The following is a 26,156-nucleotide window of genomic DNA, read 5'->3' on the forward strand; positions in this document are numbered from 1 at the left end:
AAATTATCTAGAGCTATATTAGGAGATTTTGCTCTGTAGTCCTCCCATATAGAATTTCTCAATGTATTTTTACCTCTTCTCTCTACCTCCCATTCAAGTAGATAGCCAAGTAGCAGCAGGTATATTTCTAGCCTGACTCAGGTTATATTCATATAGTTTAAAACTTTCCCACTCTCTATTTCCCCAAATTTCAATGAAAAGAAAAGGGAAGTTAAAGAAAATGAATTTAGGGTTCTTATATAACCCTCTGGGTTCTCTGTACAGAAATCAAATTGTTTTATTAATTGTATTTTAAATTTATTTGTGATACAGACTAGTAAGATTTAGAGAAGGAGTATATATGGAGAAGCTTGCAATATTTACTGGTGAAGTGGCCTGGTTCATGGAGAGTGTACATGGAGAACGGAAAGCTTGGGGGGTGAGGAGGGAAGCAGAGGCCATGCTTTCCTTTTTACATTGCATCTAACCTGCAGTGCTTTTTTCTTTCTCTTTCTCCTTGCCTAGAATTGGAAGAAATACAGTTTTTCATTTATAAAAATGATTATAATTTACTTACTTCATAGGGTTGTTGTGAGGATTAAATGAGAATATGTACCCATTTACATAAAATGCTATGCTATTGAAATAATAATACAAGCTCCCCATTCAGTCTGGATAGTGAGTAATTGTATTCAGCTACATTGTGGGTACTTTAAAGGGATCAATTTACAAAGTAATGATAAATATTTAAGACATTTTTTCATCTGTAGCTCTTTACTTTTTATTTGAAAGTAGAAATCAGATCATGATGTTTCATAATTATTTATCTTAATTTTAATTTTGAGACATTGCTGTTTTTAAACTTTCTTCATTTGCTTTTCTCTAACAGGTACTTTACAGGAATCAGCTAGTCATCAAGAGCAAGAAGGGGAAGATCTCCATCGTGCGCTCCATTTGGAAGAAGTTGGTCAAGAAACCTCAAATGAATGGCAGAGCCTAACCAACGTCTTTCGATGATAATTTAAATAATACTTTCAACAACAAAATTTCTGAAGTTAAATTTTGAAAAGAGAAAAGCATTTGGATTTTTTGTTTGAAGCTTCGTGTTGAAAATGTTAACAAGAATATGTGGTTTTTAGTTATCAAACATTATTTAAAGAATCATTGTCTTTCATAAGCTTGTAGGAGAAAATAGGAAAAAGGTAAACTGTTTTGTGCTCATTGATCAACAAATCAACGAACTCAGGTAATGCAACAGGCAGTTTCATCTTCTAATCCACAGCCAATATATCTTGTTTAGAAAACAAACAAACAAACAAAAAAAAAAAAAACAAAAAAAACTTTCATTGGATCTTATCATTGGGGTGTGATTTCATTGTATTAGCAGATTGCCAATATGGGGAAAGTATGAGAATTGATACTTAACACTTTCTGTTATAAGAAACCTAGCTTAATATTAAAAATATGATAAGAGCATGAAGTACAGGAAAGAATGTGCAATGCACAGTGAAATATTTTCCCCCTGCTCATTTTTTTTCTGTACATTTTGGCTAGTGGTAATAAATGACTTTTATGTTATGGTAAATTAATTAAACTGATATCCTGAGAGATGGCTGGACCAATTTTCTCTCAAATAAAAGTAACTAATCATTAGTTAGCATATAGTATCTGGGGCATGAAAATAACAAGTAGAGTGCAAAGGGTGAATCTAAAGTACAAGTAAAAACTAAGCTGTCCTAACAAAAGTGATTAGTATTAGTATATATACTGCATAAAAATATATTCAGCTCCTTGAGTTGGATTCTTGCAGAAAGCACAAGCCATATTTTGAAGGCAGAAGGTACCTACCCTATTAAACTAGACTCTCAGCACTGAAGCTCCCATAGCTCAGGCTATCCCAAGAAATAATATTTTTCCGAGCTGTAAAAATCTAGAAATGCACCGGTATTTTTCCTTTGTGTATGTTGTTTTTTTTTATTTCAATGAAACTGCCTAAGCAAACTGCTTAATTTTTTTTTTCCTGAAAGGTGCCACATAAATATATCCATAACCAAATTCAAACCTTATACTGGAGTCTAGTGTAAGTCATCCTTTCAACATTCCAAAGATGGAAAATTCTTTGCTTCATTTTAGTTTGTTCTTTTAAGATTATTTATATGTTCTATATATAAATATGTATGTATATATACAGATATATGGGCCTCTGTGTGGCTGAACAGTATATTTTGTAAATATAGTACTAGTCCCAATTATAGAGAGAGTTCATCAAAGTTTTCAACTTCACATGAGCACTTCTAGATCAGTATTGTATTCATTTTATTAATAAATGAATATTCATTTTATTATAATGTAATATAAAACTGGGTTTTATTTTATTTCCCTCAAAATAATTGCTTTTATGTGCCCACATTGCTACCTTAGTTTCAGAAAACACATTTGTTTGATTGTAAATATTATGTGGGCTGTGTGTACCAAGACACAAGATCATTTCAAGTCATTGAAGGAAGAGACATTTCACTGTTATTTTGATAGGGCATCTTTTGATTCTTTTGTTAACTTTTGGCATATGTATATAAGTAATATAGTTGGTGATATGAAAATACCTTTTGTTATGTGGAAATATTTAAGTCAGAAAATGTTAAATAATATTACTTTTTTTCCAAACTGCTTTGTGTATTGTATATTTTTTGGGGAAAAGTTTGGTTTTTTTGAAAACCTGAATTAATCTTCTTGTGGTATTGGATTTATATAAATCCTGAGGATTCTAGTGAACGTCAGCGCTAAGCCTGACTCCAAACAATTTGTTTTGGATAATTGTAATTGCCCTTGACTGGTAGAAGTTCTATTTTTTATGCACTTTTCCTTTGAAACAATGTATGGCACTACTTTAGGAATCTTGATAAATATTTGTGACTTTATGAGCATGCCCGACATTGAAGTTGTTTGTTTATTTTAACATTGAACTTCTGATAGTTGCTCAATTTCTGTCTGTTTGTTATGTCTAGTTTGACACATGCAGAAGGCCTTAACTGACAAACTTAAAACCTAATGATAGTTTGGCAAGAAGGATTTTGAGAGAAGAGAAATTTATCTACCATTTATTCTGTGACTTTTTTTCCAGTTTATATGAGCAAAAAAATCTTTTTAATTTTTACATTTTCAGTTACAAATGTAATTTTTCAGGTTTGTTGTCTTAATATTAATAGTTGCTCCTATATAATAAAATTCCTTGGAATATGAGGATTATAAAACAATTTAAACTAATCTTTATAAGGCTGATTTTTATAATATAATATTTTTTAAATTTTTCTTTAAAGAATTTTTCCCTTGGACATAAGCAGGGTTTCAGAGATTGAGTGTACTAAGAAGGAATACCTTTTCTCATATTGTGATATTAACATATGATGTGCTTTATTAGGTGTGGTTGAAAAAAATTTATCCAAATAGGACCATTTTCCTCTTTAAATATAAGTTAAGTTTATAGATTGAACTAGATATTTCAGTTTCTTAAGGAAGAACCAAAACCTAATTCAGTTTGGCCTTAAATATGACATTTTTCTTTACTTCCACTTATAAACATTATAAACTTTAAAATACATTAATAAACCATCTCTCTCAGGAAGATGAGATGCAAGCAAGAAATGAGAGCTCAGACAGTAGCATACTTGCCCAGATAATTTCATGTTTCTTTTAGTCACTGATCATCCTAAGCAATGCTCTAGTTAGTAAATCAAGCACATCTGAAAATTGAATGAACGCTTTCAAACCTATGACAGTCCTATACTTAAGATGCCTCTGCAGTAAAATAATTATATAGTACATAGTTAATATGAAATAATTTCATTTCAAAGTACTGAACTTAAAGCCGGGGTATGGCTTCTTTGGAAAAGTATTTCATTTAATATTCAGTTCAGTTAGTAATATAAAGGAAGGATAACAGGGTTCATAATTTTTTACAGTGCTAGTGGCTGGAAGTTAAGAAAAACTTTTTAAAATGAAAAGTTAAGCTCTCAAATAATCTCTCTTTTAAAAATCCAGTTAAATTTTAGTTACCCCCAAAACTAAAACTAAATGAAAACACATTCATTTAAGTAGAAATTATTAAGGGTTCTAGAAAAAAATGTTTCATTTGTAGCAATTGAAAAAATTATCCTTTTACAAATTCTACTGGGAATAATTTATGTGCTGTAGATACATGCACAAGTGTACTCATTAAGGAAGAATTGGTCTGTGTTCTTCACATGAATTCTCCTTTTTCATAGTAACATTTGTGATTCTGAAATACACATTTTTTAATGCCAAATAATTTCCAGACAAGTTAATGTGAGTGACATCTTCTTTAATAGGAATGCATAATTCTACATAGTTGTGAAAATTCATTTGAAGAACATGTTTTAGCTTTAAGGATGTGCCCAGAAGCTTAACTCTCCAATAGTCGAGCCAAAAATGGTCAATCAAAGATGTGATTATTACAAATAGTTTCCTGGAAACTATAATGTAGGAATTGAAGTAGTCAGTGTAAAATCCTCTTAAGTGGTAATTTGATCCAGGTTCTTGGTTTGTTAGGTTTTTTCCCCCCACTTCATTTGTATTCAGATCATTTAGGCTTCTCAGACTTTTTAACGGCCTAGTTATAGAAAAAAATCAGGCTTTTTTTTTGTTTTTGCCCCAATATGATATCCTTGCTAGGGTGCCTATGGAACCATTTTGTTTACCTTTCAATAATTTTTAGTAGCACAATGAAAATGTTGCACTTTTCAAGCCTATCCATGATGTAGATGCTTCCATTTATCTTGGCAAAATTGATGAATCATGTGAAAAATTCAATCAATATTGTACAGATTTGAATTCAGTTTCTCTTTCAAAATACACAGAAGTACTATTATAGCTCTTTATGTGGATGGCTAATCAGATGTTTAAAACAATTAAAATACAAGTTACTCAATGTAAATTATGGAAGAAACAAGTAGTTTACAAACATTGCTACTTAATCTTTTGTGTATATTGCTATATATATAGCTTGGTGACTTTTGTATTGATGAAATCAGGATTTGTGTTTTATTCTTTTACAAATTCTACCATGACAGAGTGATCTGTTCTTGGTGATTAACTATAGAAAATTTAGAAAGTTAATTTTTTAAATTATGGAAAAGTTACTTTTTTTACCTTCAAATTGGTTTCATGGTTTATTTATACATCAGATGATATTTATTTAATCCAATTTTGTATTAGAAATGCATAAGCAGTCTGCCAAAGCCAAATGTACTGGCTTTGAAAATAAAAATAGTATTTTATATTATTAAAAAGCTCCTGCATATTTAATTATTTTGTGCTTTAGGGGAAAATTACTTTGTTTCAAATGGATGTTTTCCATCAGTTACTTTTTTATGCATTTTTAAACAACATATTTAACCTAAACATATTGACTGCCTGTCTTAAATCATAGTTTACAAGTCTCAAAAACTGAAAGCTTGTCTATACACAGACAAAACAGTTGCTGCTCTAGACAGAGTCCCCCAATACTTGAAACTTGTAGACATTCTTATTTTGTGTTCTACATATTAGTGAAATATTCTTAAACGTATGTTTCATATATTTGAAATGTTTGCTTCTGACCTTATTTTTCTAGTTGAGAATATTCTTCTCTCTCAGAAACTGAATTTTGAGAACAAAAGAAAAGTGGTTACAGGCATAGTAGTTCACATTTTTATTGATAGAGAAGGCATATAAGCAGTGGATTCCAAGTTGAAGAACAGTGTTACTCTACTATCCACAAACCCATCCATACCCCAGTGCTACTATACCTAGAGGGTACTAAGAGCAGGCATTTCTAGCTAAAAGGAGCAAAAAGAAAAACGCATGCCTCTCCATCTACACTGTTGTCAGAGAGCTGGTCTAGACTAACAGTGACCTCGTTGGGTTCAGAAGCAATGGAACAAATCTAGATTCTATTAAGAGCACATCAGGCCCAGTTTAGCATCCATGTACCCTAAACTTCCTAGGAGCAGAAAAATTGCCAAAATGAGAGAATTCTGATAAGGTAACTCTCTCAAGCCTATGGAAGCAACCAACCTATATTCCATTTATGAATCAGTGTCATATTTGATGACTGTGTCCCCTATTGCTCTTGTTAGAAAAAGGATCTGATTTTTTTTTCAGCAATGCATTTTGAACTTTTCATTCTTAATGGCTGTGTATTATACTATGGGTCTGAATAACACAAAAAGACTCAGTCTCTTGATAGTGATTTCTTTTTTTCATGTTCATATGTTTAAAAAAAAGAAGAAACAATCTATGGTCTTATGATCCTAGATACTTTTAAGAGTTTTTAATATGTTCATTGTCCAATTAAAATACCAAAATAAGAATTTATTTTTGCCTCAACTAGTGTAGGAAACTTCTAGAATAATTCAGCCCCAAAACTACAATGATCAATTTCTTCATCTGTGAAATGAGAGATTTTGTTTAAATGACTTCTCAAAGCTCTTCCAGCTTTACAATCTAGACTTCCAATTCCTTCCCAACTGACTGCTTTGCTGTGTTACCTTTACATTGGTGTTCAGAAGACAATGCCTTTGTTAAATGGAAAAAGAAAAAAGTTTTATTTCTAACATTGTTTTTCTTCAATTTAAAAAATGTTCCCAGTGCCAGCAGTTCAAAGATCTCCCAAATGAGTTTTTGCAGAGCATTGAATTTACTGAGATGAAATACTGAAAGTGCTTGTTCAGTCTTAGTACAGTGGAAGGAATACGATTCTGGGTTCAAAACTAATTTCTAATGCTTTCTTATCTTTTTGACCTTGAACAAGTAATTTCATCTCACCGAGCTTCAGTTTCTTCATCTATAAAGGGAGGAATTGGGCTAGATGGTTCTAGCTTTAAGTGTGTGGTCTGATGAACACATGTTCAACACAATTGGAAGTATCAACATCTTGGACTGCTTCATGGAAACAAAAGTATAAGCTGGGTGACACTGGGGATAGACCACTGGGCCTGGGGACAGGAAGACAAGAATTCAAATCTGACATTGGACACTTAATAGCTGTACAACTCTGGGAAAATCTCTTTGAACTCTGTTTTCCTTAGTTTCCTCAACTGCAAAATAGGGATGATATTAATAACACTAGCACTGTTGTGAGAATCAAATGAGATAATGCTGCAAAAGGGCTTGACACATTCCTGGCATATAGTAGGTGTTTAATAAATGCTTCTTTCCTCCTTGTCTTCCTACCAGCAAGACTTACCCACAGTGAGAAACAATAGGCCTATCCATTGAATGTTGTAAGCAGACTAGACTAGGAATCAAGATACCTTTGTTACTTGTAGTCTGACCCTGAAAAAGTCTTAATTTTAAATCTAATTTCTTCACTTGTCAATTGAGGTATATTGGACCAAATTGCCAAAGTCCATTTCCCCTCTAGAATTCATGGATTCTGTATTTAAAATGAAAAAAAAAAAGTTAATGTTTAGCTAGTAACATACTTTTGAGTCCCAGAAATCATGAAGCATCTGTCAAGTGCCAAGGCACTCTGCTCTTTGGGAATAAAGGCAAAAAGCAACCCTTTCCTTCAAGGAGCTAACATCTTTATTGGCAAAGTGTTTTATTTCCTATTTAAACTTAGTCATTAATATTTATGGGGAAAATCCATATCATGAAATACAATCAAATTTCTGAAATATGTTTTATTTCAAGTATAATTTATCTAGAGTTGTGGGGATAGTATGTCTTTCAGTTCATGGTTACCTAGACTTATGACTTCTATGCCAAATTTGACTCCTGACTCTCAGTGCTATATATTACCAAGTCCTATTGGTTTCATTTCTCAGTCTTCCCCATATGATACTGCTAGAACCCATTCTTAGGTTCTCATCACCTTATTTATGCCTTGACTATTAAAGTAACTCTTTTTGTCCTCACTCAAGTCTTTCCCCTCTTCAGTCCCTCCATTCAGTTACTACAATGATCCTCCTGAAATATAGGGTTGACCATGTCATTCCTCTATTTAATAAACTCCTATGACTCCACAGTCAAATTAAAAATCCTCCATGACTTTTCCTACGACAGCCAGATGGACAGAGTACATGACCTGGAATCTCATCTTCCTGAGTTCAAATTTTGCCTTATGACACTTACTAGCTGTGTGACCCTGGGCAAGCCACTTTACCCTGTTTGCCTTGTTTCCTCGACATAAAATTAATTGGAGAAGAAAATGGCAAACCACTCCAGTATCTGTACCAAGAAAACTCTCATGAAGATTTGGGCATGCCTGAAAGGACTAAATAAGATAGATTTTAAAGCCCTTCTGAATTTGACCCCTTCCTACCTTTCCAGTATGCTCTACAGTCCTGTAACTGTTGCTATTCCTTACACACATGCCATTTCCCTATTCCAAGTCATAACTCCCCCATATGCCCACCTTTTTCTCCCTCCTCACCTCTGTAGGCTGGCTCCACTTCTTTGTCTCAGCTAAAATCTTACTTTCTGTAAGAAGCCTTTCTTGGTACTCATTAATGTTAATACCTTCTGTCTTGAGATTATCTCTAATTTATCATATGTATGCATGTGGTTGTGTGTATAAAATCTTACTTACACATAGTCATTTCCCTGTTATCCTCTCTCATCCCCACTGGATTGTGAGCTCCTTAAGGACAGAGACTGTTTGCCTTCCTTTGCATTCCCAGCACTTGGTAGAGTACAATTTACAATAGTATATTGATTAATAAACACTTATTGATTTGACTTGAAATAATATTACCTGAAAAATAACATTTGATCTGCCTATGCAGTGAATCCTTTCGAATATATGATCACATCATTGAAAATAGTATAAGTTTAATTTCAATACTATTTTTGTCCCACATCAGCTTCTCTAGTCACCTCAATGCGCTTAAGGTCCTAAATTTTGAAGATGTAGTCCATAATATAAAATTGTTGATGGTTTTATTCCCAACACCAATGCCATCTTCCTGGCTGGTGCTATATATAGTCTTTTTTGCCGTGACTTTGCCATTCACTTTCAAATGGATCTTAAATCCTACTAATTCTGCTTCTTTTTTTATCCTTTCCATTCCTACTGCTGCCATACTAGATGAAACATCCTTCTCTCTCACTTAGACTACTTAAGCTTTCTCTTGGTTTTCCCACCTCCATCTCATCTACTGCAATGGCTCATATACACCACTGCAAGATCAGTTCCCAATGCACATTTCTCGTCTCCTTTGCTCAGATACCATCCATAATTTCTCAAGCAAAATCTCCTCTCCCTCTAAAGTTCTGTAGCATTTTTATTATGTCCATGGAAATGTTCTATCCCATCCTATGGTATAGCTATGTACTTATACTTCCTATTACACTATGAACCATAACTGAGCTTCACTCCTCTTTATATCCCCTGCAATGCCTGGCATAGAACTTGTACAGTATAGATATACAATGATAGAATTGAGTATTGAGTTTAATATCTTAACTTCCCAGTGGAGAAAGAAATATTAGCAAATGTCTTTTCATGCAAGCATTTTTGAGGGAGGTGGGGAAACAAGGAACCAATTCAAAGCTGTGGAATTAGTTTATATTGAGCAGAAAAGTATAAATTGAAAAACTGTATAACATAGTTATTTCTCATAAAATTGTCCTCAAAATGTTTATCTACTCTTCTTTTTCCACACTTTTTACATCAGTATTTCCTTTCCAGCTCATCCTTTCATCCTTTACCTTGTTTCTCTAAAACTGTCCATAATGATCATCTCTGGATCCAGTGTGCACCTTTAACAATCGCCTCATAATTCTGTCTTCCTGTCCTTTCATTCCTGTATAAATTGATCTACTCTGTATTATAATGGAAAACGTGATCCTTAAATTCTTTATTGAATGAGGGGAGAAGCATTTTCTGTAAATTAAGATGTTGATTAGAGATATTTCTTCCCATGAATCTGATGGGGGGAAAAGCTTAGTAAACTTCCCAATGCTTGGAGGTGGGTTGCAGAGTTGTCATTCATGGGATTTTATATGTTGATCCCGTTTACCCATGTGGCTTTGACTCCATTTAGCAAATAACTTGTAACTAACTGAACTAGAAAAATTATACCAATTTCCTTGGGTGTGGATTCAAAGGTTAAATATTTCATTTTTCATTGTCTCATGAAAGCCAGCCTAGCTCAAATAAGAGGGCACCCCTAGGCAAAGACAGGAGGTGATGTGTGCCACCCAGGTCAAACCAGTATCACCTTCCCAACCATTGCATTTTCTCTGATCCCAGGGGAGACAATACAGAGCCTTGGGAATGATAGTATGCATCAGACCCCTTCCAGCTTGGGCAATCACTGTGGAGAAAAGGCCCACCTTCCTTGCTGTTACCAACACCAAATACCAATTGACTACCACCTTAGCAGGTAAGCCCAAGAGTCCTGGACTAATGACTGCTTCCAGCCCTGTTGCAGAAGCCATCACCCCAGGAAGCAATCTCCCATGAAGATGTGGCCTGTTAACTGATTCTAGTGCTACGGCACCCAGATGATGAAGGCTAGAAAAGGTTCTGGATACCAAAGTTCTTAGCACTGTCAAATGGTTTAATATCAGAAATGAATGATTTATCAATGGAAATGAAGTTAAATGTGTTAACATATACTTTGCCATTGCACCTTAATGGCCATGGTCTTCTTTCCATCAGACTTGAATCTGAAATTTTCTATATGTGTTGTCTACTCCCATTAAAATGTGAGCCCCTTGAGAGTAGGCACTAGTTTTTCTATTTGTCCAGTTTTTTTTCATAGTAAACATTTAATAAATGCCTTTTCATTCATTCTCATATTAAGCTATTTACCACAATATCTTATTATAATTGTGGATATGTACTGCAACTAGATTTTACCCCTTAACTACATTTGTTTTAAATATACTAGATATCTTAATAACCCAAAAATATTTATAAAAACTTTTATGAATTGTTTATTGAGCTTTACGTGATTTCTCCTTCTCCAAAAAAGAAAAAAAGGGCAGAAATGGAATGTTTTCACACAGGAAGATCTTAGTATTAATTGGAGTTATCTTTTCCCTCATCTATCCCTCATCATTCAGTCATGGTGTCCTACTGATTCTGCCTTCTAAATCTAAATATAATTGTTAAGCAAAAATTTTAGCATGTACTAAGCATGTGGATATGAAGCCAAAAATTAATAAAAATTAGTTCTTGCCCTTGAAAAACTCACATTCTATTGCAAGAACTTCTCATCTATTCTCTTTCCATTTTCACAACCACTATTCTAGTTCAAGTTCTCATTGCTCATGACCCAGATGACTGCAGTACCTTTTAAACGATCTCCATTATCTCCTGATTGTTCTTAATGATTTTACACACTACTGTTAAATCAATCTGCTTAGAGCTCTGAACTTCCCACTCCCTTTCTCAGAAACTTTTATTAATCTCCACTGTTTGCAGAATTAAGTCTGGACTCCTTTGACTTGGTGAACAAGGTTATCCCACAACCCTTAGATCAGTGATTCCCAAAGTGGGCGCTACTGCCCCCTGGTGGGTGCTGCAGCGATCCAGGGAGGTAATGATGGCCACAGGTGCATTTATCTTTCCTATTAATTGCTATTAAAATTTTTTAAAAAATTAATTTCCAGGGGCCTAAGTAATATTTTTTCTGGAAAGGGGGCAATAGGCCAAAAAAGTTTGGGAACCACTGCCTTAGATCATCCAGTCTTTTTCTATCCTTCTCTCTCACTACACTCCATTTAATATTCTAACCACACTGAAATACTCAATAGTTTCAAACTCATCCCTTTCTTCATTCCTCTTTGCTCATTTTTTTTTGCCTTGAAAACTGTCCCTTTATCTTTACTTGTGATTGATGGTGTGATATATGTTTACTGGTGTTCTCCTTGGAACACCCAAAGCAGTTATGAATCTTCCTTGTTCCAAATTTCCATCAGTTTTATATTTCTCACAGTTAGATTCTGCTTTATGTACCAGTTATCTGTGTACTTGTGTTCTCTTTTATTCTTCCCCCTCCCCCAAATAATAAACTCCAAAGACAAGCATTGTCTCATTCATTTGTATAATTCTTGTCACTCCTAGGAGAAGGACTCTTTACAAGGTAGAATCTCGGGAAATATTCCTTGAATGAATTAGATCTTCAAACTAGCAAGTCTCCAGATCAACTTTTTCTTTTGTAAATGCCTATAGATTTTAAAAAAAATCTATCCTTTACATTTTCTCCTATAAGTCAGAAATGGCCAGATATAAAAAAGGAACCCATAGTCCCTCTTCCTCACTTCCAAGAAACTGGGGTGAGTAAAGGTGAATAAAAAAGCGAGTTTCAACGTCAGTTTGACAATACCCACATATATAACAGATTAAAGCTCCCCCACCCCAAAAGCATTTCAAAATGACCCTTATGGATTGCTCAGATGCTAATCATTTATAAATGCGAATTAAATATTTATATAGTTGCTATGAAAACTATGTTTATGAATCCCCTTTGCTTATGGTGGTACCTTTATTTTATCATTATCTAAGCCACTCTAATAATGAATATTATCTAAGAGTCTCTAAGGATATGCAGGCCCTTGTTATCATGGCAAGTGCTACAAAAATCAGCTCTTGAGAAGACCCACAATCCCTGCCCTACAAGCATCCACAGTTCAAAACTTTGACATAGATAGTGAAATAAGACATCGCATCCAAATAGCATTAAACGTTTATTATTTTTATTTTGATCATTTTTAAAAGTTTAAGATTTTTCCACTTTTGAGCACAATGTAGACTTTTAAACTCAACTATATTGCAGAGTTGACTTTTGGGGTGAAGCTACAGAGAGAAAACACATCTACAGAGAGAAAATACATCCAGCAACCTAGCTCAAAGATAGAATTTTTTTTTTTTTTTTTGCTGAACAATTTGGAGGCTTTTTTTTTTCTCCTTAACTTTGTTCCTGTTTTTCCTTACCCTCTCTTCATGCATTGCTACGTGTTAACAGACATCACGTTAAATGACACTAAACATGTCAAAGTCAATGAGAATTAAAAACAATGCATTGAGTCATTAACATTGGCTATTCTTGATACCCATTAACATTAAAGAAAGCTGGATGCCAACAGTGGATGCTCTAGTGCTGGCTATAAAGGATATGCTAGAACAAAAATATCTGGATCAATCAATACATTAGAATTCATGTTAAGAAACATTTGGCTTATTTAAGTTAGAAAAAGAGTGCAATTCAGAAGAGCTTTTGCTTTTTTTAAATTCTTTTCATATGGTTGGTGCTTTCCAGACCATATGTGGATAGGTCAGTATATTCATGTATAGTTACATGTCTATGTCTAATTCATTATTTCTAGTTTATTTCTAGGAGGCAACTATAGTAGTCAGGTTTTCACAGTAACTGGGGACTGGCTTATTATGCACTGCCGTTAAAAATCTGGGACTGGTTTTATGGTTTCAGAGCAGCTTACCAGCTGGACACTGCCAGGCCAACAAGAAAACTATCAGTGCTACTGTGAGATGTGCAGAACTATCTAAAAATCTCCTAGCTAGCGAGCGGGCTTCCTTTAGGAAACTAGACTTCTTGGTTTTATTGCAGGAAACTAGAATTCTTGATTTTATTACAGGAAACTAGCCTTCTTGGTTTTATTACTGCTAAAGAAATACTATGATATCTTTGCCTGTGTGGAGCAGCAGTGACATCCAGTGGCCACGTGTACACTCAGAATTGTCCATTTTGCTGGGAAATTCCTTTTGTTTCCTGTTTTGAGGCAATAGCCCAGCCCTAGTTTGACGTCCTTTCCCTTTCTCTGCCACACACGCGAATTCAAATTTTTTGGGTGTGATGAGCAAACGCGACTCTAGAAGGAATTCCTTCCCCCTCTTTTCTCTATCACATTAAAACTGTTAACAGCTGCCCTGTCCCACATTTCACATACCTGGAGCTCCTAACATTTGTAAACCCACTCTGTGACTGCCTAATCCTGTTATGAAAAAATAAAGTGTCCTTGAGGTGAGAGAATGGGGCATTAAAAGAAAAACAAAGTAAGCTTGGATCAACAGTCCATACCAACTCTGCACATGTGTTTTCCACAGTGGCATGTCTTCACTGGCAGTGCTCAGGAACAAAAGCTTTGGTTCTGTGGTGCCATTCGGAGGCATTTGGGTCAGTGAGAAAGAAATCCAAAGACGGAGAAATTTGATGGAATGAGCTTTGATAAAATGAAGACCAAAGTATTTCTGGGTGCGGAAGGGGGCCTTCTGAAGTGGAATGAATACTCTGAGGAATCTGTTATTTTATTTTAAAACATAAAAAAGCACTTAAAGCTACTTTGTGTTTCTTATTTTCCCGTTCCATTCAACTGTTGGCCAGAAATTGCCAGTGGGATGTTGTCTGGCTCTACCTACTGCATGCACAACTCAATAGACATTAGGTGAGAAATTGCTTGTCTATCTAGGTAATTTATGCGACTATTATTAAAAATTTAAGGCAGTTATATTAAGAAGCCAAGTACATAATTCTGTAAAGACAATGAAGAACTTCAGCGTCTAGCCATGGGTGATCCAGATCGACTATCTCTTCCTCCCTATGGAAAAGAAAATGTCAAAGATTAGACAAGAGTTCATTGTGGTCCACTCCTGTACACATCTATCAACGCAGCCTCTTCGTGAAGGCCTACAAATACAGACCCTCCTTGCTGGCCGGCTGTGTGCTTTGTGTTTTAAGCTGTGATGATAGCAACTGGGTCAGTTACCTTTGTGTCTCACCCCAGTGCCTAGGGCAGGGCTTTGCAAATAGATAGCTGGTGGATAATTGTATGGATAGATGGCTGCCTACAGATGGGCCACTAAAAATCATGGCACCAGTGTTTCAAGTTCAACAGTCACTTAAGTGCCAAGTAGCTGGAAGAGACAGGATCACTGCAAGGAGTTTACAATCTAACAAATAAAAGAAGAAGCCATACACAAATGACCATAATGCAAAACAGAACGTGAGTGCATAAATGAGCTACAAAGAAAGTGCAATTATTCTGAGCAATTAAAGATAATTTTTAACTTAGGGGAACAAGAGAAAGCTTCATGGAGGGGGCCATGACTTGAAGAATGGGACAAGCTTTCAATAGGCATAGGGGAGGGGGAGAGAAGAGTAAGGGAATGCAGACAAAGAAGGACAAAAAGCACAGGTTGTTTTGGAGAATCTTGACCAATATTTGTTAGGCAGGAGCCAGAATGGAAGGTCTTAATGACTTTTCTGACTAAAGAGTCGGCCTCTCTTCTTAGGCAGCAGGGAGCCACTAAAAAGTTTTAAGTAGGGGAGTGAAGGAATCAAAACTGAGCTTAAAGTTTAATGAGGAAATGGTGTGAAGGATGGATTCTAGCAGGAACATTCCATTGGAACCTTTAATTTCACTTCTGGGGATTATCCTTTGGCTCTTGTTAACTGAATTTTCAAACACTGCAGGATATGTCATCCTTTAGAATTAGGTACTCCCAACATAGACTCCTAGGACTTCTATTTACTTCTGTCGGTGATGGTCATAAATAAGTGATTGCTACTTTGGGGGGGGGTTAAATGAAATGAAGGTCTCCGGGCCAATCTCAACCAAAGCAAGAGTTCAGTAGCCACAAGCACATGGCCATTCCCAAAGTTAAAGATAGCCAAGAAAAGGTGAAATGAAAAAAAACAAGTAACAGTTGACCTTAGAAAATATTTCTCTCTGATTTGTCCCCTAGCTTGACATTGTGGGACAGATAAACTACAATGGCAAGCATTTCAATGTGCCTTTGAGTTAAATGCAGGCTTAATTAGTCCAATCTCTTGATTTCCATTGAAATTTGGTTTGAGAAGAGGGTGCAAAACCAGATTCTGGTCCAGTTCTAGCCCAGTGGTATGAATACTATTGGTTATATTTCTCTATAAGAAAAAGAAAAATGCTTCCTCTGTTTCTGATTTTTGTGACATCTCTTCCCACGCCACAACGAGTCATCCTTAATTAATTTATTTTAACCTGGGAAGGAAAGAGTGCCCTGACTTTCTGTCAAGTCTGGGATGAAATACTTGAAAGAATCCAAATTGCGATGTTCATTCTTTCTCCCGTGTGTTATTATGGTCCAGATGTACAAGTCCCTGACCTACTAAGACCCTCTTTAGTTTTTTCAAATTTCTTTTTGACTCTGGGCCCCAGAAAAGCAAAATATCGCTCAGCCAGGAAGAAAATGAAAGAGCTTTTAACAATTATGGGCCTCTTCTTATCCTACTATATATCTGCCACTGTTATGAAAAGGAGGAAAGCATGATTTTAAAGCAGCAGCAGGATTAACTCAAAATATCCTAGGAAAGAAACTAACAAGGAATCACACAAGTTTTCATTTCTGCATAGGCTTATGAAGGCTATTCTTTTTTGGGGAGAGGGTAATGTGAGGGTTATTTTTTTTCTCCTTAGAACTCTACAAATATGCCTCGCTTTAAATAATCTATTAAAGAGAAGTCTTACGGGGTGAGGGAAGAAGGCTATTCCAAGGATATGGACTATATGAATGAGGGCAGACCTCTTTTGCTGTCTAGTGAAGCTTATGGACCCTTTCTCAGAAAAATGTTTCTGAAACGCATAAAATGCATTGAATTATAAGGGAAGCCAAATAGTTTGAAATATAGTTATCAAAGTTAAGAAACAATTTCATGAACCCCTGCACTAGGGGAATTGCATTTCAAGAGGATCCAATAGCTTCATGGTTTGGGAAAGTACTTTAGAGTTGGATTTATTTTCAGACAATTTTGGAATCTCTTTTGGACAAAACCAAAAAGAGTCATTCAATGATTTGAATACCACCAGTGACAGGGAGCTTATTCTCTAACAAAGCTCCCATTCCCTCACTGGATGGTCCTACTTATTGGAGAGTTCTTTCATATATTGGGCTTAAGGGTGTTTCCCTCCAACTTCTGCAGGCTTTTAATGACAGTTGCTTTACAGAATGCCTTTAAATTCTACTGCAGAGGTAAGAAAAAAAAAGTTATATAACCATTTATTGCAAAAACTGAGATTTCGCTGTGCTAAAAGTGTTTGCCTGACGTGTTCTCTGAGGCGCCACTTTCGGCTTCTTCAGAAATCTAAAATCAGCTCGTGTGACCTTTACTTTGGAATGTGTCATTGGACACCTTAGCTTAAAGCATATGACTTTAAGGGAAAAAATAAATCCCCTTAACTAGGCAGAGTTATCTGGCTTGGTGGATTTTAATCATGTGCAGATTTCATTGTTCTCTACTATGCTAGACTGAATTTTAAAGCTAAATTTCTTTACTTTTTTAGGACAGGGATGCATTAAAATTGAACCAGACCTTATTACTTCCCCAGAATATTCCTTTCCAGCTGCAATTCTTGGCAGCCCAAACTGCTTCTGTTTAAAGATCTGCCTGAAAATGTAACCAGCAAATTAATCTGAGCCTTTCTTTGAGATGTTAGTCCTGTGAATAACCAGATTTCAACAGTCCCTTGGCCCAGGCAGCCATTCCACTTCAATCTCACAGAAAACAGGGAGGGGCGAGCCATTTAGGGAAAGGATGTGTGAGGAAGTTTGGATTTGAAATCATTCAGTGTGAGAGCCGGAAGAGGTCTCCTTAAAGAAAAGATGCCATCTCAGGATTTGGTAAAATGCTATGGGCACCTGGCAAGAAATTGTCTTGACATTTGAAACGGGCCTTTTCTCTAAGTGCTTTATGGGCTTCTCTTTACCCATTAACGTCTCCGAAAAACCTCTCTGAAAGAAATGGTTGCTTTATATGAAATATGAGGAGGCACAGGCTCAGCAAGCTGTATCTCTTATAAACACTGGCCTTGAATCTGTGAGAAAGTTGCCCTATTCTATATTCAATTCCTAGTCCTTGTCTATCTAAAACGGAAATGAGAAACCCTCTTGCTTCCATTTGGGACACAGCATAGTTTAGTGTAAAAGACCACGATGATCTCCTTCCATATTCACTTTTCCTCAAAACAACTGACAAAATTCCAGCGTCTTTCCTTCACTATTTCCTTCTCCTCCAGAAAAAAAAGAAAGAGAAACAATGGTAGAAAAAGCAGAGAAGAGAACATGTAAGATTGCATTAGATGCCATTAAATCTTGGCCATCTCAATGGACTACATTGTGAATCCAAATACAGATGCGCATTAAACAGGAACAAATCCTTCAGCCATCAATCCAGAGGAGTAATGAAAACCTTATTGTCTCTCTACTATTAAAAGTCTGTTTTATGTCTCTCTGTCCTAGACAGGTTTCCCTCTATTATAATCTATGAAAAAAGGATTTGCTAAGCAAATTAATAGTGTGAGAAAGATTTCAGAGAGAATATTCTTTGCCCTTTCCCACACTTTTCCCCCTCATTATTTGCATATAATATTAGTTGCAAATGACTCACTCTGGACTCTTCAAAGCAGGTCTGCCTCAGCCTCTGCTTAGATTGCTTTGTAGTTCTGGTTCCAGTTACTGTAATTATTTCAAAGCCCTGAAACTAGAGTTCTTTTAAAAAATCTCTCTTTCGAATTATTCCCTAATTCAAAACTGCCTTGCTCCATCAGATTCAATCAGTGATGTTTCAGCCACTTCTAACCATTTTTTCCTTTTAGTCCCAACAATAAACAACACTACAATACTCCCTACACAGTTTCCATCTTAGACTCGGCCACAGCGAGCATCTGATTCCCTCTCTCTGAGGCCATTTTTATAAACAAAATTATCATTTGGATAATTCAGCCAATGGGAGGAAGAAACGTTGCCTCATAGGGGATAAGCCTTGAAGTCAAGAAGACAAGTCTGAGCCCTGCTTCTTGGCATAAACTAATAGAGTAACCACAAACCAGTCCCAGAATCTCCTGGTATCCTAAGCAATGTTGTCAAACTGTCATTAATCATTTTACAGTCCTATCCAATTCTTTGTGACCCCTCTAAGAGTTTTCTTGGCAAAGCACTGGAGTGGTTTACCATGTCCTTCTCCAGCTCATTTTACAGATGAGGAAACTGAGGCAAACAGGGTGACGTGACTTGCCTAGGGTGACACAGCTAGGAAGTGTCTAAGGCTAGAGTTCTACTCAGGAAGAGGTTTCTTCCTGACTCTTACAAATATGTGTGTGTATATAAAATCTATTTACAAATATATAAAATATGCATGTGTGTAAATGCCTGAATATAGATGTGTGTTTGTATATGTGAACATGTACAATAATATATACAAACATGAATGTGTGTGTACATATGTCTCTAACTATACATATAAACGCGTGTGTATATGCACATCTGCAGGCATCCAGATATTATAGGGATATGGCACTGGAGCTGGAGTCAGGCATTGCTGAGTTCAACTCCTGCCCCAGTCACTTACTAGCTGTGTGACTGGTCAAATTATTTAACTTCTCAGTCTCTGTAAAATGGGGATAATAAAAGGACTTACCTCACAGGGTTTTGGTGAGAATTGGGTGAGATCTTTAAAGTATTACATAAATGTTAGCTGATAATAGTATTTACTTAATTCCAGAGATGGATATTAGACTCTCCAAACAGTGGCAAATCCAAGCCAAGGGAACAGGGTACTCCATTTTTATGGAAAAACACAAACGTGGTTCTGGTTAAGCATGAATGACTTCCTCTACCTCCATTTATATAATCCCAGGTTAGTGATGGAAAATGCTACCCTGGAATGTTTGTTTCTTATTCTAATCTAGAGAGAAGAGCTGAAAGCTTTTACCGCTTAAGATTTTCCTGACCAAAAAACACATAGCATAGATGTAATGGACTTTGGTGTTTTTCTCTCTGCATCTATTTCCCTGATTTAGAAGGGACCTTAGAGATCACCCAGTCTAACATTCTCATTTTACAGGTGAAGAAACCAAGGCACAGAGGGAATATGTGACTTGGCTAAGGTCACACAGATAGTAAGTGGTCAGGGGTGGATTTTACTCCAAAGCTGGTGACTCTAAAATTTTTACCATGCTGCCTCTCATGTCTGACACGCCCTGCCTTGTTATTTATTTGTAAGCATGCAGTTTGATTTTGACATTCCATCAGTGGAAATGTCTATAACTAGGACCAGGCAAAGCCTCTCCACCTGTCCAGCCTTATACCACTCTTTTTTTCTTCTCCCCCTTCAAAATGCGAGACAACTGAACTAAGCTGAGATGCTTACTCATTTCACTTCAACAGCTCTGTCACTCCTCCATTAGGCAAAGCCTTGGCTTTCTTCCTTGCCTGAAAAACATTCCTTCCTCATAACTTTGTATATTAAAATACTTCTTTCCCTTCAAAGCCACCTGAGGTGTGACCTCTCTCATGCCTCAAGAAGACTTCCCTTTCCTCACAGTTGAAGACCATCAAAATCTTTGAAAGCACTTTTTCTGGATCTCTCCTTTGACCCTCATCCTTGACTCCAGAAAGTATTTATTTGGGCACATGTCTTATTCTTCCTCTTATTAAATTGTAAATAAAGTACCTTGTTCAAGGCAAGCAGGTGCTTACTAAATATTTGTTGCTGTGGATTGAATTAAATTGAATTCAAAGATTGTTTTAATCCTGGCTGTTCCAACACCAATTAAGGGAGGAGAATGGGCTGACTTTGCTTAAGAGTATGTGATGAATAGGAAGATGTAGAAGCATCCATTTAAAAATATATATTCTCTATATAAAAGTCCACTACCCAGAGGGGGGAAAAAACCCAAACCCTAACAAACAAAAGGAGAAAATCATAGAAAAGGAGAAATATAAAAAAGTTGAGCAGTAGGTCAGGGTGACAAGTTCCTCCCAAGTGATGCTGAAAGTGGCAGGTTATCTCCAGGGTCAGAGCACACTGCTTTCTAAAGCCTGTTCTAGCTACATTCTATGATTTTTCCTACTTGAAAATGGACACAGTTACCAGCTCTTGAAACTAGCTAGCATAATCCCCTGAAGTCTTTCTTAATTTTCCTAGCACAGGGAATTAAAATATCAGTAACCTTTATTTTTTTCTATTCCTGAGCAGAGAAAGAATAATTGGATTTTAACCCTCTGAGTAGGAGAAGATTAAGTACAACTACCTCCCAAGCAGCTCTGTGCTCAGGGGTTTAATAGTAGAATATGGGTAGCAAGGACACTTCTGAGGGGAATGATATGGAGGTCAAAGAGATAGCTTGCACAGCTTTCCTTCAGGTCCTGGAATGCAAAGATATGTGCTATTATCCAGGGAAAAGTCACTCCAAAAGTCCAGTTTAGAGACAGCTTATTGGCAAAATCCTCTCAGCGGTGCCTCCAAGGGCTTCCTCCTGACACACAGACCCCACCTACTCCCTGGTGCTGGAGGAAATCTGGCCCCCAACACCTAAGGGGAGCATACAGCATCTTGAACATCCTAACAGGTCTGTGACTGATGTCCTGTGCAGACAGCCACGTCTCTGTTGTTCTGTGGGCCCTGCATTTCATGGACTGTAATAATTGTTTACTTTACCAGTTTAAAGATTTTGGAAAGAGTGCCCTGGCCATCTGGGTGTGCACCCTTGTATCCCTTGTGAGCTGATTTATAGTCTGAAGCCCTTCCTCCATATCCACACCCTGGCTTCTGCCCTTCGGCTCCCTGCAAAGAAAGACAAACAGGTGACTCAGGCTCCTTCCCAGGAGGGATGTGTTGGCTGGGGTGGAGGGCCAGTAGCAACTATGGACAATGAAAGGGGATGAAAATTGTTTTGATTGTGCAGACCTGAGTGTCCCCCAGTGGGAATGTAAATCAATCACTAATTCCAAGAAAACATGTTTCATTATTGCATTAAAATATGTGAGAGGGGAAGATATGTCAATGTGATGTCAGGGTAGAGCTTGTCAAAGGAAATCTGTTCAAATAAAAAAAAAATCCTGTAAAGATGGTACGGGGCAGAACAAAAGAAGCTAAGAAATCTCTGCAGAGATGGAGGCACTCAGGGGATTTCGTTCCTGCTTATTTTAGGTGAATTTGTATTATATGATCTGGACTAATTCTATCTGGCACCTACACTGGCAAAATAAATGGATGTTGAATGGATGAATGAGTTAATTCTTAACACTTAAATTATTTAGCAGATGTTTAAGCCTCACTTTCCTTATCTGTAAATGAAAGGGTTAGACTAGATGGCTTCAAAGGCCCCTTCTTGCTCTAAATCTGTAAACCTATGAAGAAAGGGTTCCACATGAACAGAACTGGACCTGGTGTCCCCCTTTAAACCTTCCTTTGCTTTGTCTTAAAATCACTGAACTAGAATGGCCTCTCAGTACCCAAGGGCACCTGAACTTCAGTGCCCAGCATCCTTAGTGTGGGCAATGGCGAAGCCAAAAGACAAGTGCCAGTAGGAGGCTTGCAGTCTTCCTTCTGGTACAGGAGGGTCCCCTGCCCATTTTCACCTTTCGCTCCTTGCAGATGATGAAAACTCTCAGTGTTAAAAAGAATAAACAAAGGAATCCTGAGATTTCATTACCGATAGCCCTAAGAATGGTCCTGTTTTCCGATGTGCTTTATTTTCACATGGCGTGTGTTGTTTTTGAAATTAAAGAAGGGCACAGGGAAAATATTAGGGTAGTTTGAAGTCTATTGGCAAGACAAGAAAAAGAAAAGTCATCTAACACAAGCAAACTGGTATAAAGATGCTCTCAGCTCTCACATGTGGCTCATTGGGGGAGATGGTTATACCTAGAATGTCTATAGATAGCCCTCTCCTGTGTCTTCTCTCCTTTTCACTTTGCACATCCTTATTGGGTTAATAGGGGCAGACAGTCCTCTTGCTGCTTTATAGATGAGAAATGAAGCCCAGAGAGGCTGACTGGCTTATAAAAAATCAAGCAATTGCCAGCAGAGCCAGGAAAACCAGACCCCTCAGTACTAACCCTTCCTGCCTCGTCTATAATCCTGCCTTACCCTGACTGACTCTTCATTAAGCCCTATTTCCTGTTGTGGAATGTAGCACCCCCACACTACTTCCACCGAAAAACAACGCTCTCAGGTTTGGCTGCTAGTGTTAATAAAAATGAAATGGGAACAAGGAACAGCTTGCAAAAGCTTCCCGATAGCTTGAGGCCAGGGCTGTCCTGGTCTCCCTGCAGCTGCCACCAACAGCTCTCTCCATGCTGGTACACAGAGGGACGGATGATGGTTAAACGGAGCTAAGCGAAACAAATAAAGAAAATAACTGAAAATGATAGCGGGATGGCATTTTCAAGTTAGAATGATAAACTGCTTTGCATTTCCTGTTGCCTTCCTCTGAAGACAAAGTGCCTTTAAAATATTAGGTTCTCGAGCTATTATCCCGATTCATAATTTGCTTGACTGTATTTCTCCTTTTATAGTCTCACTTGTTCTTCTGTTGGACAACCTAGAATTTATCAGGAAACATGTGGCACAGGTTGGTAAAATGAACCACGGGCCTTCAGAATCTCCCAACAAGGTGGCTGGCCATCCTGGAAACCTCTGAAAGAAACCAGGGGAGACTTTTGCTTGGGGAAAAGAAAACTGTCGACCAATATTACTTGGGCTGGAAATGGAGCAGACACAGAAAGGGAGATAAAAACTTTCAGGTTAGCCTCTGGGCTGGAGTTGTTTTCTCTCCTAGAGCCCAGGAAGATTAACCACCCCAAACCACAACAGCACAGCCTCCCCACACCCCAGCCTCCCAACAGCTGATGATTCATTTTGACCCCTTCAGTCTAGGGCTCCCAGCCCAGTTCCAATGTAAATTCTTTAAGGTGTTATCAATAGTTGTGACTAAAGGATCTGACAGCAGGTTTTAACAGGTGGGGAAAAATCAGGACAATGGCCCAGTCTGGGAGAGAGTTCTGCAAGAAGTAGAGGTTACGATCAGGCCTGCTTTGGGCTGACCTTTGGGGACCATTGCTTAAAGCTACTGGCAAAAGGAAGACCCCGTATGGGATGAATAGTGTACCGTATGTCACCAACGGTACCATGCAGAGATTTTTAAACATTAAAATCAGATGGCCATTTCTTCATCGTCTAGCTACTAGACCATGAGCTCCCTGAGGTCAGGGGCTATATCTTACCCAAGCTTTGAGGCTCCCCCAGCAGGAGTGATACAGTGCAGCTAGCAGGCACTTATTCATATACACCTGATGACTGCCTGGATGAGTAGCCCGGGTGTTTCCACTCCACTTTGTGCATCCTCTAAAAGCCCTGGCTTCTCCCCCTGCTCTCTCCTGCTGCCTTCCTTTGGGTCACATTACAGTTTGTTAGCACCTCTGCCAAAAAGTAGCATGGAAACGGAAGGAAGAAAAGAAGTGAAATTCCTGGTCATTTAAAACTGATCCATTGTTTGTAGCTCTTTCAAAGGTCTGGAGAGGAAGGCAGTGGAAACTAAGGGTTAGAATTTCTTGTGAATGATCCTTATCCATACCATCTTTGTCTCCTCTTACCACAGATAACGGATAGCAAGCCGCTTATGTCTACCATTTCCGTATGTGTGATAGTGGAGGAAAATATCTTGTAGATATTTTCCCTCTTATTTACTCCTGTGGCATTAGGGAGAATCCCTGAGAGTTCACTCAGTAAGATCAGGCATTCGTTTGCTAATGATATTTCTCCAAAATCTCCTTGATTGACCCTAAACTGCTCCCAGAAACAAAGGTCTGGCTTTTTAATACTGATATTCCACTAGTGGTACTATACGACTCTGAATCATGTAAACGCTACTGTGTCTGAAGAATTCAGAAGGAGTATCACATTCTGGGCAATGGAGAGCCAAATGGTAAGAGTGAGCAGGCTGCAACATATAATAACTAAAGAACTTGGAAGAACCTGGAGAAAAGGATATCACCAAAGAAACATATGATGGAAAGAGAAGATGGGCTGGTAGCGTGGAGAGAGCAAGGGATGACAGGTGGATGGCCCAAATGGTCCACTAATCCCTTAGTGATGTCAGAAGAAAGCAAAGGAAGGCCCCCAGCATGGTGGGTGGACCCCCTGTGGCAAACTTGTGAGTGGACATAGCCAAGAGTCACATAGGTCCCGCAGACATGAATGGGTTGTGATCAGTATCTTGGAGGGAATAGCCAAACTGATGTTATTACATATCCATTTTGGATATATGAGGGGTTTTTGCATATTTTTTTCCAAAAGACCTGTCAAAGGTAAATGACAAGCTGAGTGACCCTGGGCAAGTCCCTTAGCCCCAATTGCCTCACTCTTACCAGTTCTTCTGCCTTAGAACCAATACTTAGTATTCTAAGACAGAAGGTAAGAGTTAAACAAAAATAAAGTAAATAACAGTTCAAACCCAGGTCCTCTGATTCCAAATCTATCATTCTTTCCTTTTTACTGTATTACTTCTGGGTGTGGGGTGGGGATGGTGCTCAGTTTTCTCATCTATTAAATGAAGGATTTGGTCTTAATGGCCCTTTAAGTCTCATTTAGTTCTAAAGCTCTGATCTTGAAACCACAGGACTTAGAACTAGAAGGAATCTTAAAGATGAGCTATTCTAACTCCATTTTTATTAATGAGGAAACAAAGGCTAGAGGGGTTGATTTTCCCAGGGTCATATAGACAGTAAGGTGCAGAGCTGGCATTTGAACCCCAGGTCTTGACGATAAATCCAGGGCTTTTTCCCCTCACCAAGTTGCCTCAAAAAAAAAAGTATACTTTCATTTGCCAAGGTGAGACAGTCATTGATTTAACTTCTTAAAAAAAGTTTCCCCCCTTTTTAAATAAACTTTATAAACCCTAATTTGTCAGTGCCATTTACACCGGTTTTTCTTTTAAGTTGAGCAAGGGAAGGGTATAGATTTTGCCACAGGCAAAGTCCTCTAGGAAGGAAGGGGTTGGGAGGAAAGGGTCTATATGCTTTGCAAATTTGTGAAGCAATCTGAGGGACTGATGAAGTGTTTAGATGAGGCTAGATTAGGACAGCTCTGCTTCTGGATACCTACAGTGCCAAATTTTCCCATTTCTGCTCCTCATGTCCCACTCCTTTTGCTGTGGAGAGAAGAAAATCTTCTATTGGACACTCCTATTGTAGGGGAACTGAAGTTTCCCACCCCCTCATAAATCCTGCTGAGCCCTTCCCTAGTCATACCCACCCCCCCTACCCCAAGCCCCCACCCGCATCCCAGGGTCAGAGAATCAGGCTCAGAATATATATAGTTCATCACACTGAAGATAAGGGTCCTTTCCCTCAGAGTCCTACTGGAACGCTTCCTCCTGATTTGGAGGTG

General features: G+C 37.5%; 2 protein-coding genes across 5 annotated transcripts in view; one reads left to right on the forward strand and one right to left on the reverse strand.

Moving 5' to 3' along the window:
• Positions 1 to 2,337, forward strand: part of ZNF236 (zinc finger protein 236) — a 214,280-nt gene extending 211,943 nt beyond the window's left edge. The window contains exon 31 of the mRNA XM_044683430.1: positions 869 to 2,337. Coding sequence (XP_044539365.1) covers positions 869 to 996 — 128 coding nt within the window. The 3' untranslated portion in view covers positions 997 to 2,337. The remainder of the gene's footprint in view (positions 1 to 868) is intronic.
• A 10,333-nt stretch (positions 2,338 to 12,670) lies between these two features.
• LOC123239886 (myelin basic protein) overlaps positions 12,671 to 26,156 on the reverse strand; it is a 52,151-nt gene continuing 38,665 nt past the window's right edge. For 2 of the 4 annotated variants that reach the window (XM_044667233.1, XM_044667225.1), the window contains one exon: positions 12,671 to 14,547. In XM_044667233.1, coding sequence (XP_044523168.1) covers positions 14,503 to 14,547 — 45 coding nt within the window. In that variant the 3' untranslated portion in view covers positions 12,671 to 14,502. Of the gene's footprint in view, positions 14,548 to 21,422; positions 21,549 to 25,871; positions 25,918 to 26,156 lie in introns of all 4 variants that reach the window. The other 2 variants (XM_044667213.1, XM_044667220.1) reach the window with 2 other exon arrangements.

Source organism: Gracilinanus agilis, chromosome 1 (assembly GCF_016433145.1).
Source record: "Gracilinanus agilis isolate LMUSP501 chromosome 1, AgileGrace, whole genome shotgun sequence".
Classification (NCBI taxonomy): Eukaryota; Metazoa; Chordata; class Mammalia; order Didelphimorphia; family Didelphidae; genus Gracilinanus; species Gracilinanus agilis.